This window comes from Tiliqua scincoides, chromosome 3, assembly GCF_035046505.1.
Source record: "Tiliqua scincoides isolate rTilSci1 chromosome 3, rTilSci1.hap2, whole genome shotgun sequence".
In the NCBI taxonomy this organism is placed as follows: Eukaryota; Metazoa; Chordata; class Lepidosauria; order Squamata; family Scincidae; genus Tiliqua; species Tiliqua scincoides.
Genome location: NC_089823.1, coordinates 209,037,811 through 209,051,620, shown reverse-complemented (window position 1 = coordinate 209,051,620; position 13,810 = coordinate 209,037,811). Strand labels below are relative to the sequence as shown.

At 40.6% G+C, this 13,810-nt stretch overlaps 1 protein-coding gene across 2 annotated transcripts in view; it reads left to right on the top strand.

The window, feature by feature from the left end:
• PID1 (phosphotyrosine interaction domain containing 1) overlaps positions 1 to 13,810 on the top strand; it is a 121,767-nt gene that overhangs the window by 30,269 nt on the left and 77,688 nt on the right. For both annotated transcript variants that reach the window (XM_066620994.1, XM_066620995.1), the window contains exon 2: positions 11,220 to 11,366. In XM_066620994.1, the coding sequence (XP_066477091.1) occupies positions 11,220 to 11,366 (147 nt within the window). The remainder of the gene's footprint in view (positions 1 to 11,219; positions 11,367 to 13,810) is intronic.

Here is a 13,810-nt window from a genome sequence, read left to right as displayed (position 1 = left end):
GCTTTGAGGATGGCAGTGGCTTTAGGAATGCAGAAAGGCACCATAGAAGTCAATGAATAGAAGATGTGAAATTGGCTTCTGTTGAAGGAGGGTCTGGTGTGTCTAAAATTTAACTAAAACAGGCTCAATCTAATCAGGATCTCTGTCTTGATTTGGGTCTGCGTTTGTTCGTATCCTCCTGTCACAATATATCTGGGACAAAATGGGGAGAACTATGTAGCAAGAGCAGCATAATGATATCGGGACCTGGGCATTGTTATTCACTCCGTCTTTGGATTGGTCATGGGAGTAGTTGGACAAGATGTACTCCTTGCCCTGTAGTTATGGATCAGACTGCTAGAACTGCTAATAACATCATCAAGGAAGGTGGCAATTCCTTGCTTGTAGCACTGCACCAAGCTGTCATGGCCCTCCAGAGGCCAGGCAGGAGTAGGGCATGGGCCTCTTAGCTTATTCTAGGGCAGGGGTCTCCATCATATAGTTTTTGACCAGAGGGCTGCATCATATATCTGGTGCAGTGTTGAGGGCCGGGAAAAAAATTTAAATATAAAATTTAAATAAATAAATTAGAGATGGAACTTAGATGAGTGAATGAATGAACGAATGGGCTCATTCATTCAACCTCTCTGGCTCTCAGAATACCCTCCAGACACAACCAGAGCACAGCTCCAGTTGTGTTCAGTTGAGTGGGCCAGAGGCTCTCAGGGGACAAGAGGCTGACTGCGGGCCGAATAGAGGCTTGCCGCGGGTCGCAACTGGACCCCAGGCCAGGGTTTGGAGACCCCTGTTCTAGGGTGTAATATATTTGCATGTGGCAATTCACCCCTGCTGAAACAGAAGTCTGCTTTATTTGAATGTGATTTGTGAACTTCCTTGCAGATGTAAATAGTGGAGCAGTGGGATACAAGTGCTTTCTCTCCCCCCCCCCCACAATTATAGAACATACAGTTCTACAGGTAGACAAAAGCTTTGTATGTTCAGCTTCACTTTTGCATGTAGACTTCTTAGCAAGATCTGGAAGCAGACGGGCTTTGCTGTGCCTCTAGTAATTACAAGCCTGGAGAAAATTATACACTTTCATAATTTAATAGTACATTGTAGTTTGAAAGATCTCATAATGAATGTAGAGCATCAGATTTGTGACTCTAAATATAATGTATCCCAGTGTAAGCCAAAGGACTGATAGGCAAATGTGTTTCAGAATGAGGTGCAAGGGTTTATTTCTACAGACCATTTCCCCACAATTTAAGTTCACATTAAGGTGAATGAAGAGGTTCCACTGCCCATAGAATAGTCATAAAAAAGAAGCAGACACACATTTTCTAAAACCCTCCAGAAAATAAATCCATCAGAGTAGCAAGTTGCGGCTTATGCAGTTTACAGCACAAGCCTAAGAACGTCTACTCAGAAGTAAGCCCCGTTGAATTCAGTGGGACTTACTTCCAGATAAGTGCATAAGATGGAAGCTTTAAACTTTGTTTTGTTTTAAGGAAGTTTTCAAGGGAACAAACACATCAGCTCTGGCTTCTAGTATAGTTGAATACCCATCCAACAAATCTGGGATGCTTCTGATGCTGGGAGAACTGCCAACTTAGCCTGTGGTGGCTGTGAGTACCTTTTCCATAGGGCAAACCACAAGTTCAGAATACTAAACCACAGTAACTGCTCCAAATAAACCACATGTGTTTCATTTATTATAGTCATTCACAGTTGTATCTGGTACATCAAAATAACCAATACAATTTTGACATTTACTTGTAATGCAAGTTCAAGTTCATCATTGCACTGTGGGCGAACTGCACTAGATCACTTGACATGCCAACTATGTCTTCTTTTGAGTAGGTGTAGTTCTTAATTCATTGGTAAAGCACATGCATTGCATTCTGATCAGAAAGTCCCCGGTTCAGTCCCTTGAATCTCCATGTTGGGCTGGGAAAGTCCCTTGTCTGAAATCCTAAAGGCCTGCTGCCAATTAGCATAGATTATTCCAAACTAGATGAACTATTTATTTATTTATTTATTTATTTAGATTTGTATTCCGCCTTTCTCCCCAAAGGGCACCCAAGGCGGCTAATAATCAATTTAAAATACAAACAAACAAAGATACAAATAAACATTAAAAATACAAAACACTTAAAAACAAATAAAACAAGATAAAATACATAGCTAATTGTCTTGCTAGGTATAAGGTCCCAACCTATGTTTCTATATGTGTTTCTGTTCATGACACCCCTATGGCTTGGTGGGTGATGGTTCACTCTCCTACTTACCTTCATGCAAACTAATCTTTTTTCCTATTCTTCAGTGGTGAAGTCACCAAACTTCATAATTACATGGTTCAAAATATACATTTGCCACTCTCACAAAATACACACAGATATCGTAACCCTCTCCAGTGACTTTTCTCCAGCTTCTGTTGTAATCCAGGCTAGAGAATATTTTCCTCTTCCTGCCCATTGACTTCTTGAACAACTTAGAGCGCAATCCTGAGACTGGCCCCCTGCGCCAGCTCTCGAGTGTTGCATACGTTCTGTAAAGCACTTGGCAGCAGGCTTCTCCAGCAAGGATGTGCACCAGCCTGCTGGTGCCAAATCCTATCCCTGCACCAGCTGAGGCAGGTAGGTTTGCACTGGACGGTGCAGGGAATGAGAGAATGCTGGGAGGACATTCCAGGGGTGGGGGTGTTTCTGGGTGGGGGGTGGGAGGATTGGGGCAGGAGGAGGGTGGAATTGGCTGCAGCAGTGCACGCTGTATCCTAACCACCTGACGAACCAACACCTAACCACCTGGCATCCTAACCACCTGTCTCCAGTCCAGAGAGCCCTACACAGGCTGCTTGGATTGTGCCGGCTAAATAGGTGATGCAGATCTGGGTAGCCTCATAGGGCAGGCTGGGGTGTTACACAGAGTAAAGAGAAAATTATCCCCTTACCCTGAGATTATCTCCAGCTTGCTCCTAACCTGCATAGCATACAGCACAGCCATGGCGCCTGGCTGTTCCAGAGCAGATTAGGATTGGGGCTGTTAATTGTTTCCTATGCAAAGAGGCTCATTTTAAAGTGGTGGTCCTCTTACATTTAGTAGGGGAAGAGCCACTGTTCTTGTTCACCACAGTATAGTTTCTTTTTGTGGCTGTTTGCTGGCACTTCTTTTGTTAGATTGTAAGTCCAGTTGGAACAGGTAACCTTTATTTAACTGTGTAAACTGCTGTGTTGGACTTTTTGTTGTTGTTGAAAAGCAGCTTATCAATTTTCTGTAAATTACCATAGACAGTTCTTTTAAGGGTAGCATAAACAAATGAATAAAACTTGGCTTTCTTAAATCGGTGGTCTTCAGCCTCTTTTGAGCCATGGCCCCAATAAATAAAGAAAATAAATAAAATATGAGACTGGGGACCCACTGTCAATCCTGCCCCCACCCGGGACCCTGTCTGACCACCCCTGTCACCACCCACTCTCCTCCCTGTTGCACCTTCCCAGAATTGTTCACTGTAGCCAAATATTCTTGTTGGAGATGGCAGAAAAAGTTACCATAGGACTGGGACACAGTCCCCTGGTACCTGAAGTGGTACACCAGATGCCTTCCCCTTTAACTGGTGGTGCTCTAGTTCAGTGGTCTTCAACCTTTTTCATTCCAGTAAATTGCTATAACCCCACAACTGAGGCTTCGCAACCCCATTGTGGTTCCAATCCCAAGGTTGAAGAATACTGTCTTAAACCATGCATCCCCTAAATCTTTTGCATCTGCAGCAGATTTAAGTGGATTACAGAGAAAAGTCTCCTTTGTACTAAATAACCCAAGAAGATGGGGATGTGTACTTTCCTACTGTTTACAGTTACCATACAGGTGGGTGTTTACATTTAGGAATACCCACCTTCTAACAACAGCTTTCTAAATGCTTTGTGGTGCTATGTTGAGGCTGCTCAGTGGTATCAATAGTAAGGCTATTGAAATAGGAAGCTAGGTATCTGTGCCTTTGTAGGAAGAAGTCTGAACAGTATTTACTTTTCATCAGGCAAGTGATGGTTCATAGGATCCAAATAATCTATTTCTTACTGAATTGGTTTTGACCTTGCAACCTCTCCAGCAGACTCACTTTCTCATAACTAGTTCTCTGAACCATCCAGTCAGTTCATCAGACATATTTATTTTTCATTATAAAAGCAATGGTAAACAAATCTGTAGATGTTTTTTTTAATCTAATTGAGAAATGTTTTAAAAAAAAATAAACACTGAAACTTGGTTACTAAGACTGGTCGAGGATCATAGCCTCTGAAAGATTGTTTATTTTGTGGCTAAATGCAATCTCTTAACTAACATTTTTAGTAACACTTTCTCAGAGTGCACTGTTTTGTAAAACAGGTGGTCATTTATTCAGTTCTGAGCTTGATAGCTATTGCTAAAATATATTTGTCACTAACTGTTTAACAGATTACTGACTAGTAATCATATTTTCCCCGCCACAACATCTCTAGGAAGTGGAAAGGTAAAAGTATCTAAGCACATGCAGTTTTCCCTTGTAGCAAAAGAGAGAATTAAAATAGTCTGCATTCTTTGTTTAATCAAGAACATACCTGCGTACTGAAGGTTTAGAAAGAAAATACTACAGTGTGTACTTTGAATTTTTCTAACTGAACAGCAGGTTTCCCAGTGTACAAATCGGGGGTGCTATCCACTTACATGACCCCATTTGAAATGAATGAGAGCTGAGCGACAGCATGGAAAGCGGTGGTTTGTGTTAGAAGAACTTCCCAGTGGATTGTACTCTTGATAATGAAGCTGTTGTCTGTGTGCAGGCCCTTCACACTGCTCACTTCCTCACAATGTGTAATTTGTGGTCTTGTTGTATGAAGATAGTTTATATGAAACAAAACTGCCATTCATGACGAGCTAGGCAAATGTAATAAAACGTGATCACAGATCGGATTTGCGGCAAACTATAGATTTAAGTCAAGAATGTTAATGATTTGTTTATGGATAACTGAGCCCATAGTATTGTGAAAGAATCTCTGGCAGAATTGCTGAATGGACAGTTTGCACTGAGACCATTTCTGAACAAAATAAGCTGTATTAGTTGTGTTGGGTTTTTTTTTTTTTAAAGAACTCATTGCAAGTAAGTTTATGATTTTAATAAACAGCAGTCCTTACTCAGTCTATCCAAATTAAGTCCTTGCTACTCGCATATAAAACATGGATTTTCTGTCTTTATTTCTCTCTACACCCACAAGGGCTAATTATGAACATCTACTCTAACATAACACAGATGATAAAAATTGCGTAAGACATTAGATGTTAAGAATCCTAAAATATTTAAAGCCCAGTATAGATCCTGCTAATAAAATGGCGCTCCAAAATTATCATGAAGGTATCTGCTTTGAAGTTTATTAACCATAAATGATCATAAACTTTTAAAATGATTATGAACTGCAAATCTCATTAAAGCAGCTTGGAAGTCTTCCAGAACAGAGTGATTCCATTCTACACCAGGGAGCCATGGTTATGCGAGCCAATGAGCGATGGGGGCAGCGCATTCCAGGAAATTGGTAATTTCAGCTATGTATGCAGAAAACCCTTTATGCGGTTGGCATAATCATGAAACTCTGTTGCAGTTGTAACTCTATATGTAAAGCCTCACTCATTGAGGGTGTACTGGGGTCTTTCAGAGGGAGTTTTCCTGCTCTTAGCAGTAAATGGTTACATCAGATACATGTTTTACTTTTGGACTGAATCGAACAGTTATGTGCAAATATGAAATTAAAGAACAACTTGCTTTTTTATACAGCTGTCCTCTAAATATTCTGCTTCCACATTCACTGTGTTGATGGTTCCTGGAATACATCCATGTCTGAATGGCTTTCAAATATGTATAACTTTGGCATACCATCTAGACACCATTTCCGCAGCCTAAATGAGGACAGGGGGTAAGCATATTAGATTCACAGGCAGTACTCTGAAGTAAATGGTGAACTGTGAAATACGCTCTTCTTTCAGTGCCAAAGACGAGACATTCCGGAGCCGATTTTAATACTTCCACTATATTTGAGCAGACCAGCATCCAGAGGCATCAGACTGTCCCTTCCAGTCTAGGTTCTACTCACAGTATTGAGAGCTTAATTTATAATATGCTGAAGTGAATGGAAGTCTGTCTATTGACTTTTTTGCTGATCCCAGTTAATAGTGCTTATGGACGAAAAAGTAATATGTGGTGGTTTATAGCCTCAGCAGCTTCTATAGGTGGTGAGATTAATTCCTGCCACTGCCAGAAATTATTGTGATAATCAAGGCTCATAAAAGAATACAAGAATCACTCTGTTGGATCGGAGTAAAGGTCCATTTAGGCTAGCATACGGAGTCCAACAAGTAGCCAGCCAGATTGCTCTGGGAAACTTAGAAGCTGATCATAGAATTGGAAGGGGCCTACCAGATCAAGTTCAATTACAGGCTGTCCACAGCTACAACATCCTTCATAAATGGCTACCCAGCCTCTGCTTAAAAATCTCCAAAGACAGACTGTTCCAGTGCCCAGCAGTTATTGCTGGGAAGTTATTCCTAATGTTTGTTTAATCAAAATGGCCCTTGTAATTTATACCCATTTGTCCAGCTCATACCCTCTAGAGCAGGGATGTCCAAAGTTTTTGGTAGGAGGGCCACATCATCTCTCTGACACTGTGTCAGGGACCGGGGGAAAAAAAGAATCAATTTACATTTAAAATTTGAATAAATTTGCATAAGTTTACATAAATGAATATATTAAAAATGAACTTATATGAATGAATGAAGGTCTTGCAATAGCTCAAGGCCTATAAAAGGCCTTGCACAAAGCAAGGCTGGCCTTTCCTTTGCTGCCGCTACTGCATCACAGATGTGAAACAGCAAGCAGTGGAGGGAGCCCTCATTCCACAGCTCACGCGAGAGGTCAAACAGTTGCCCTCATGCTGAGAGCAGTTGCGTCAGACCAGTGTGGGCGCCAGCAAGTCTACGGAGGGCCAGAGGCTCATTGGAGACTGGTGGCTCCCTGAGGGCCGCATTGCGAGTCCTCGAGGGCCACAAGTAGCCCCAGGGCCGGGGTTTGGGCACCCCTGCTCTAGAGCAATCAAGAACAAATCTGCTCCATCTTCCACATGACAGCCCCTCACATTTATATATAATTATCGTGTCCCCTTTTAACTGTTTTCCAAACCAAACCTGTTCAACTTTACAGGATATGGTCTCTAGCCCCCTAACATTCCCAGTCACCCTTCTTTGGATGTGCTCCAATTTGTCAATATCCCTCTTAAACTGTGATGCCCAGGACTGGTGTTGATATTCCAGGTGGGCTCTGACTAAAGCAGAATATAGTGGAAAGTTTCCTTCTCTCAGTCTTGATACCATGCTTCTGTTGATGCAGCCTAGAATCACATCTGTTTCCTTTGCTGAAGCAGCACACTGCCAGCTCATGCTTAGCTTGTTCCTAATTTAAAACACCTAGATCTTAATCACACATAGTATTGTTCAGGCAAGTATCTCCAATCTACATACAGGTACAACCTATTTATCCACGGGTTTTTTATCTGCAGATTTGTCTCAACTTGAATCAGGTTGCACACACATTTGCCCTTCGTCTTGCTCTGTTTCAAGGCAGCCCAAAACACTGCAAAAAGGCTCCAACTGGCACAGGCAGGGAAATAGCCCTGGAAGAGGTTCCCCTTGCAAAGGAACAGTAACACTCCTGGAGCCCCTGAGGCAGCAAAGAGGCTGAAGAATGGAAGGGGGGACCTCTGTAGCCAGAACACATGCAGCAAGGTGGAGTGCTCTCTCTCTCTCTCTCTCTCTCTCTCTCTCTCTCTCTCTCTCTCTCACACACACACACACACACACACACACACACACACACACACACGGGCAGGTGCGGTAGTAACAGAGGGGATTGCTTTAAAAAACCCAGGGAGTGTTTGCCCAATTCCCCCCCCCCTTCAGACTGAGATGGTGCACAAACAAAACAGCCCAGCAAGCAAGTCTTCCCAGCAAGCAAAGCATGAAATTTAGGCTACAATCCGATCCACACTTTCCTGGAAGTAAGTCCCATTGACTAGAATGGCAACAGGGAGGGCTGAGTACGGAGCGGAGGAGGGGGAGGCGATTGAGAACCTCTGCCTTAGTTTCCTTCCATCCCCAAGTGTGAGACTGCAGCGTATTTGCGTAACTCTATGCAATTTAGCGCAACACGTTTTTTCTTAATAGTGGCAGGTCAGGGAATGGAACTCATGTGCATAAATAGGCTCCACCTGTATTCTGTTCTTGCCTACAAGCAATTGTGCAGTTTGTTGTAAAGAGATACCAGTAAAAAGATGGGTTAAAAGACTGTTGTTTTCATCATAGAGCATATCAGAAGGACTCAACTATGAATGGCTGCTGCTATAATAAAAATAATAATGATAATACCAATGAAAAAGAACTAGAAAAAATAACAAAATACTGAGACCTGAGCATTGAAATCACGCGACTATGGAGAAGACATACCAAAGTGGTCCCCATTGTCATTGGAGTACTTGGGACAATCTTGAAAAGTTTTGCGAATTATTTTAAACGACCATTTAAAAAAGGCGATTTTGGGAACATCGTAAATACTGCCAATACCTAGTTGATACTTACGTCTCAGGTTGAGACTTGTATCAATTGCTCAAACACCAGTTTAAAATTGTGATTATGTAATTTTGATTCTTAATAATAATAATAATAATAATAATAATAATATACATCTGTAGCTGTGATTTGTGATTTTGTGTTCCTTCAAAGTTGCATCACAATTTAAAAATAAATAAATAGAAAAAACCAAAATTCATTCTCTTTCCAACTTACACACTGAATTTTGTGATTCCAGAATAGCCAGGGTACTTTTAATTTTTTATAAAATGTAGTTTTAAAAATCATGTATGTCGTAGTAGGCAGGCTGCTGAAACCATTTGGTAGGCCAAGACCAACTTTTTTGAATGACCCATCACAACCCAAAATATAACAATAGGAATACAGTGTTAGGAATACAGTGTTTTAAAGGATTTATATAGAATATATCTGATATTCTATATAACTCTGTTTTTCCAGACTGGAAAATGTTATAATGTTTATATTATGATGATTGGCAAGTTCTAAGAAGTAGTTAAAATCAAAACTCACTTCTTTGACTTATATTTCTAGCATAATAGTAACTTTCAACCAGGGACTGAGTTCTTGGCTAAACACCCCACTCCACCCCCATCATTTTGATTTCCAGAACAGTGGGTCGTATGTTTGTATTGTGAAAGATCTGATTTGATAATGTTTGCATGTGATTGCTGAGAGGGTTCACAGAAAAAACAAACATGCAATTTGAAACCAAATACAGAGGATTGGATTTTTCTTGGCAATTTTTCACTTTCATATTCTTTGAATTTGACAGAATTATGGTTATTGTTAATGAGCAATATGATGCATTTATACCTTACAGCAGATGCTGGATTCTTGTTATCATAGCCATAATATACAGAAAAGGAATATAGTATTAGGGACATGTTATCATCAGCCACCTGATCATAATCTTGCACTCTTGTGGTAATCTTGAAAATTAAAAGCAAAATTGGCAGTAGAAGTAGCAAATAGCGCTACTAGCTAACTTCGAATTTGGTCTTATAATGCTCAACTCAGTGACAACAATTCTAAATACAGCACAATAAATTATTGTACCTTGGACCAGTTAGTCACCGAATCAGCAAAAGGAGTGATCCTTAGCAAAGATACTAAAGATGTACTACTGGCATACATAAGCATTTTGAGGAATGAAGTTCTTAGCGGAGGAAGGTTTGGGAGACTTGAACCCTTGTGAGTGAACATGGTTGTTCAAGGTTAGTTTAAAAGGTAAGTGATAATGGAGTACTGAGAAGTATGGGAGGAAATAATGGAGTACTAATGGGAAATAGCTGAGGCTATTTTCCATTAAATTGTGCAGTGCAGTGTTGTTGAAAAGCAGGTTCAGCTGTGTTACTCTCCACATTGCCACACTTGGACAGTGCATTACATCACACGTAGATGTTTTTCAAGAAAAAAATGGGCAGGACTACACTGCTTGGCCAGTTCTGAAAACCTTCAACTAGGTTGGAGGAGTAAACATAGGTGAACATAGAGTACTTATTACATAGAACAAAAGTACACAAAATGTTTGCTGTGAGTGAACTGGTAATGTGAGTAAAAAGAGAGTTCTTCCTTAGTATTTACAATATACTGTATAATATTCCACCACTGAATTGGAGAATACTTTATAATGGTCAATAGAAACAAATACATGACTTAAGCAAAGGACTTTTAAAAAAAAAAAGCATCTAAACCTTATTGGGCTTCTCACCTTTTAATAAATAGAAAAGAAATTAGACCTGGCAATGAGTTTCGTCATATAGCAGTGGTACTCTGCAAACCAAACTATTTCATTCACTCCGTTGTTATCTAATCCCTGTAAGGTTGACACAGTTTCTTAAAGCAGCTAATGCCTGTTATATGTGCCATGTAATGAGTACAGGTGTCGTGTGTGTGTGTGTGTGTGTGTGTGTGTCATGGCAATGTGAAGTGCATTAGAAAGAAACTTGTTTAATTATTAGATATTTGGAAGATTTTGTATTAAGTGTACAATTTATTCAGTTAAATAATGTAAAAGGCCCATGTCAGGAAGAAATATAAAGGTTCTTGGCAATTCATTAATGTTGGACAGAACGACGCTTGCAAACTATCGGAACAAGCTTGGAGGAAGAATTAATAATTAAAGGAAAGTTGGCAACCATTTTTTAGTTTATTGGAGCTAGATTATTCCATCTGAATCCACTTGCATTTAATTTCTGGCTTTAGTTTTTTTTAAAAAATTGATATAGTGGAAACACTTATTTTTCTTTTTTTTGTACTTTATATAGATTTATAATGGCCTCTGTTCTTTTGCACGCGCTCTCTCTCCCTCTCTCTCCCTTTGTAATTTTAAAACAAAAGGCACAGATTTCAGACCTCAATGCCTATCCTATTTAGTTGAACTTCTGTATTTGTTTTTAGTTTATTCCTTTTCCAAAGCAGTTTTCATTCCTTCCAGCAATGTTTCCGTGTCACTGAACAGATCACTAAAATAAGTCAGTTAGAAATATTGACCTTCGTGTTGTTGGCTTCAGTTCAAGCATTTAAGTCTTGCAAAACAAACAGAAATCTTTTTTTTCCCCTTTTTAATCCTTTAGCACTTTCAGACCATGTTGAAGACTAAGCTAAATGTCTTAACCCTTCGGAAGGAACCTCTTCCCACTGTGATCTTCCATGAGCCAGAAGCCATTGAACTATGCACCACAACACCGTTAATGAAGACTCGAGCACATGCTGGATGCAAGGTGTGTATTAGTTCAAAACCAAAATGTTACATTGTCTGTCAGAATGGCCCATTCTATTGAAGAGCAAATTGAAAGTGGCGTTGGGTAAGAATCCAAGCAATTTATCCAGTCTTGTTTGGACTCTCAAAGTTTTGTTTAATTTTAACAGTGTTTATTACCTTTGTAGAGTATATTACATATATCCAGTCCCACAGGTTTTATTTTTGTCATCCCTAGCTAGTATCCTTTAGGCAGCCCAGCTGCAAAAGAACTCTACTTGAGGAGTGAATACAGATATGTATAGAAAGCACTGTACTGTACTGACCCTTTGTCAGATTTCATATATGACTATTTCTTGCGGTAATTTGTATCTCCTCCTACGAATACACAGTTGCCCTGTTAAATAAAACCACCATCCTTAGAAACAACAACATTAATCCTTGTTTTAATGTATACATGCTTTTCCCCCTCTCAAATACAGTGGGCCTTCGCTATCCACAAGGGGTGGATAATTAAATCTGGGGGGCTGCAGCTGGTGCAGTAGCTTACATGGGAGCTCTCTGGAGGTTACGCACAGCTTCCTGGCCTCCTCAGAAGGCCTCCTGGAAACGACTGGAAATGGCCATGTGAACCAGAAGTGATTCTTGGTTTCATCCAGGAGGCATTCTGAGACCCTTTAGCCATGGGCTTGTTCATCAGCAGATGCTCAAATCCACGGCTTCTGAGCCTGCTGATAAGGAGGGCCTAATGCAGTAATTTTAAAAGCCCACGCATGAATGGGCAGTATCATTTGTGTGTTTTACACAACCTTTTCTTTTCAATACAGCTCATCTCTCTAAAGACCGTGGACCAATGGAAGAAAAACAGGATTTGATTAGAGCTTATAGTTTCTCAGTTGCATCTTAAAAGAAATTGCAGTCACCTGAATAAGTGAAAACCTCTACCTAAAGAGAGACACAGATGTCATTTGGTAGAGACTGAAGGTGCCTGCCATAGGGAGATGCATAGCGATTTTTGGCTTATAGTGCAGGAATATATTATCGTGTTTTCTGAGGGGAAGAGCCAAGTGAGGAACTACATTTTGCTGTATTGTCTGTTGGTGAACTAAATTTCTCATTCTTATTAAAGTCTATATCTTAGAGGTTCAGTCGCTTTCTGCTTATATCTGTATACGTGTTGGTTTTAATTGCTGGAGTGTTTGAAAACTGTTTTGCCTCTCAGATTCTTCAGAGTATTTTTGCTTTCCTTTTGAATCTTAAATCCAGAAATATTTTTGGTGATAGCTCTTAAACTTAAGTTTGTGTGTAAGTGTATGCTTTCTCTCTGCCAAATCTAGTGTTGCGAACTGATAAAGGGAATATTGTGCGAACTTCTATGGAGGGGATTTCATATAGCTCAAAATGCATTCTGCGTTTGCAGATGGGCTATACTGCTTACTTTTGGCTACATATTATTTGATGAAGTGATTTGAATTCTAAGACCAAGAGCTTAATTGTTCTCTGTTTTGGCTCTTGGCGGTAGATTTCCCTTTTCATTATGCAACTAAGTTAACAGACTTGGCCCTCTGTTTAGTCTGCAGTTTCAAGCTCTGTTTGTGAATACTAATGGAAGAATGACATAGGTTGCTATGAAAATGGATAGTCCTGAGCAAAATATGAAGATTCATCGTGCACAGTGGTGTAGCTAGGAGGTGTAGCTAGGTTGTTACATTATGGGTTACAAGACATGATGTGTATGTGCAACCTCCTGATTTTAGAAATGGGCTATATCAGATGCAAGGAAGGGCACCTGGATGCAGGTCTCTTGTTATCTGGTGTGCTCCCTGGGGCATTTGGTGGGCCGCTGTGAGATACAGGAAGCTGGACTAGCTGGGCCTATGACCTGATCCAGCAGGGCTGTTCTTATGTTCTTATACCCAGGACCCATACATTTTTAACACCCATCCCTTCTATTCAACAAAATTATTTTCAGCAAGCAACCAGCATCACTTTATATTTGGGCCCAAACAGTAGCCACTATGCTGCTCTGGCCCAGGCTGTTGTAATATATAGAGGGTTGGAATTTTACAGAGAGATCCTGTCTTCTAATCCTAACTCAGCTTTGATATTCATTTGGTAGCCTCACATGGGTAGCCTCTCATGGGTCACTCACTCTCAGTCTAACCCAGTTGTACTTAAACTGGTGGGTTATGACCCATAAGTTTGTGCGAAGGTTCCCTCTTTCCTTTAAGGGGAGGTGGAGGGGCGAGGGCAGTGATGCAATCCCCAGGGTTGCATCACTAAGGCGACCGAGTGGGGATGCTTGTACTTAGGGCTCCAGTAGGCTCCAGGCCATGCGGGGAGCCCTGTGCAGCCCTCTGCAGGGCTCCCTGAAGTTTGGAATGTGAAAAAATAACCAGGAAGTGGTTTGTGCTCACTTTTTTCATATTCCAAGCCTTGAGGAGCCCTGCAGAGGGCTGCACTGGG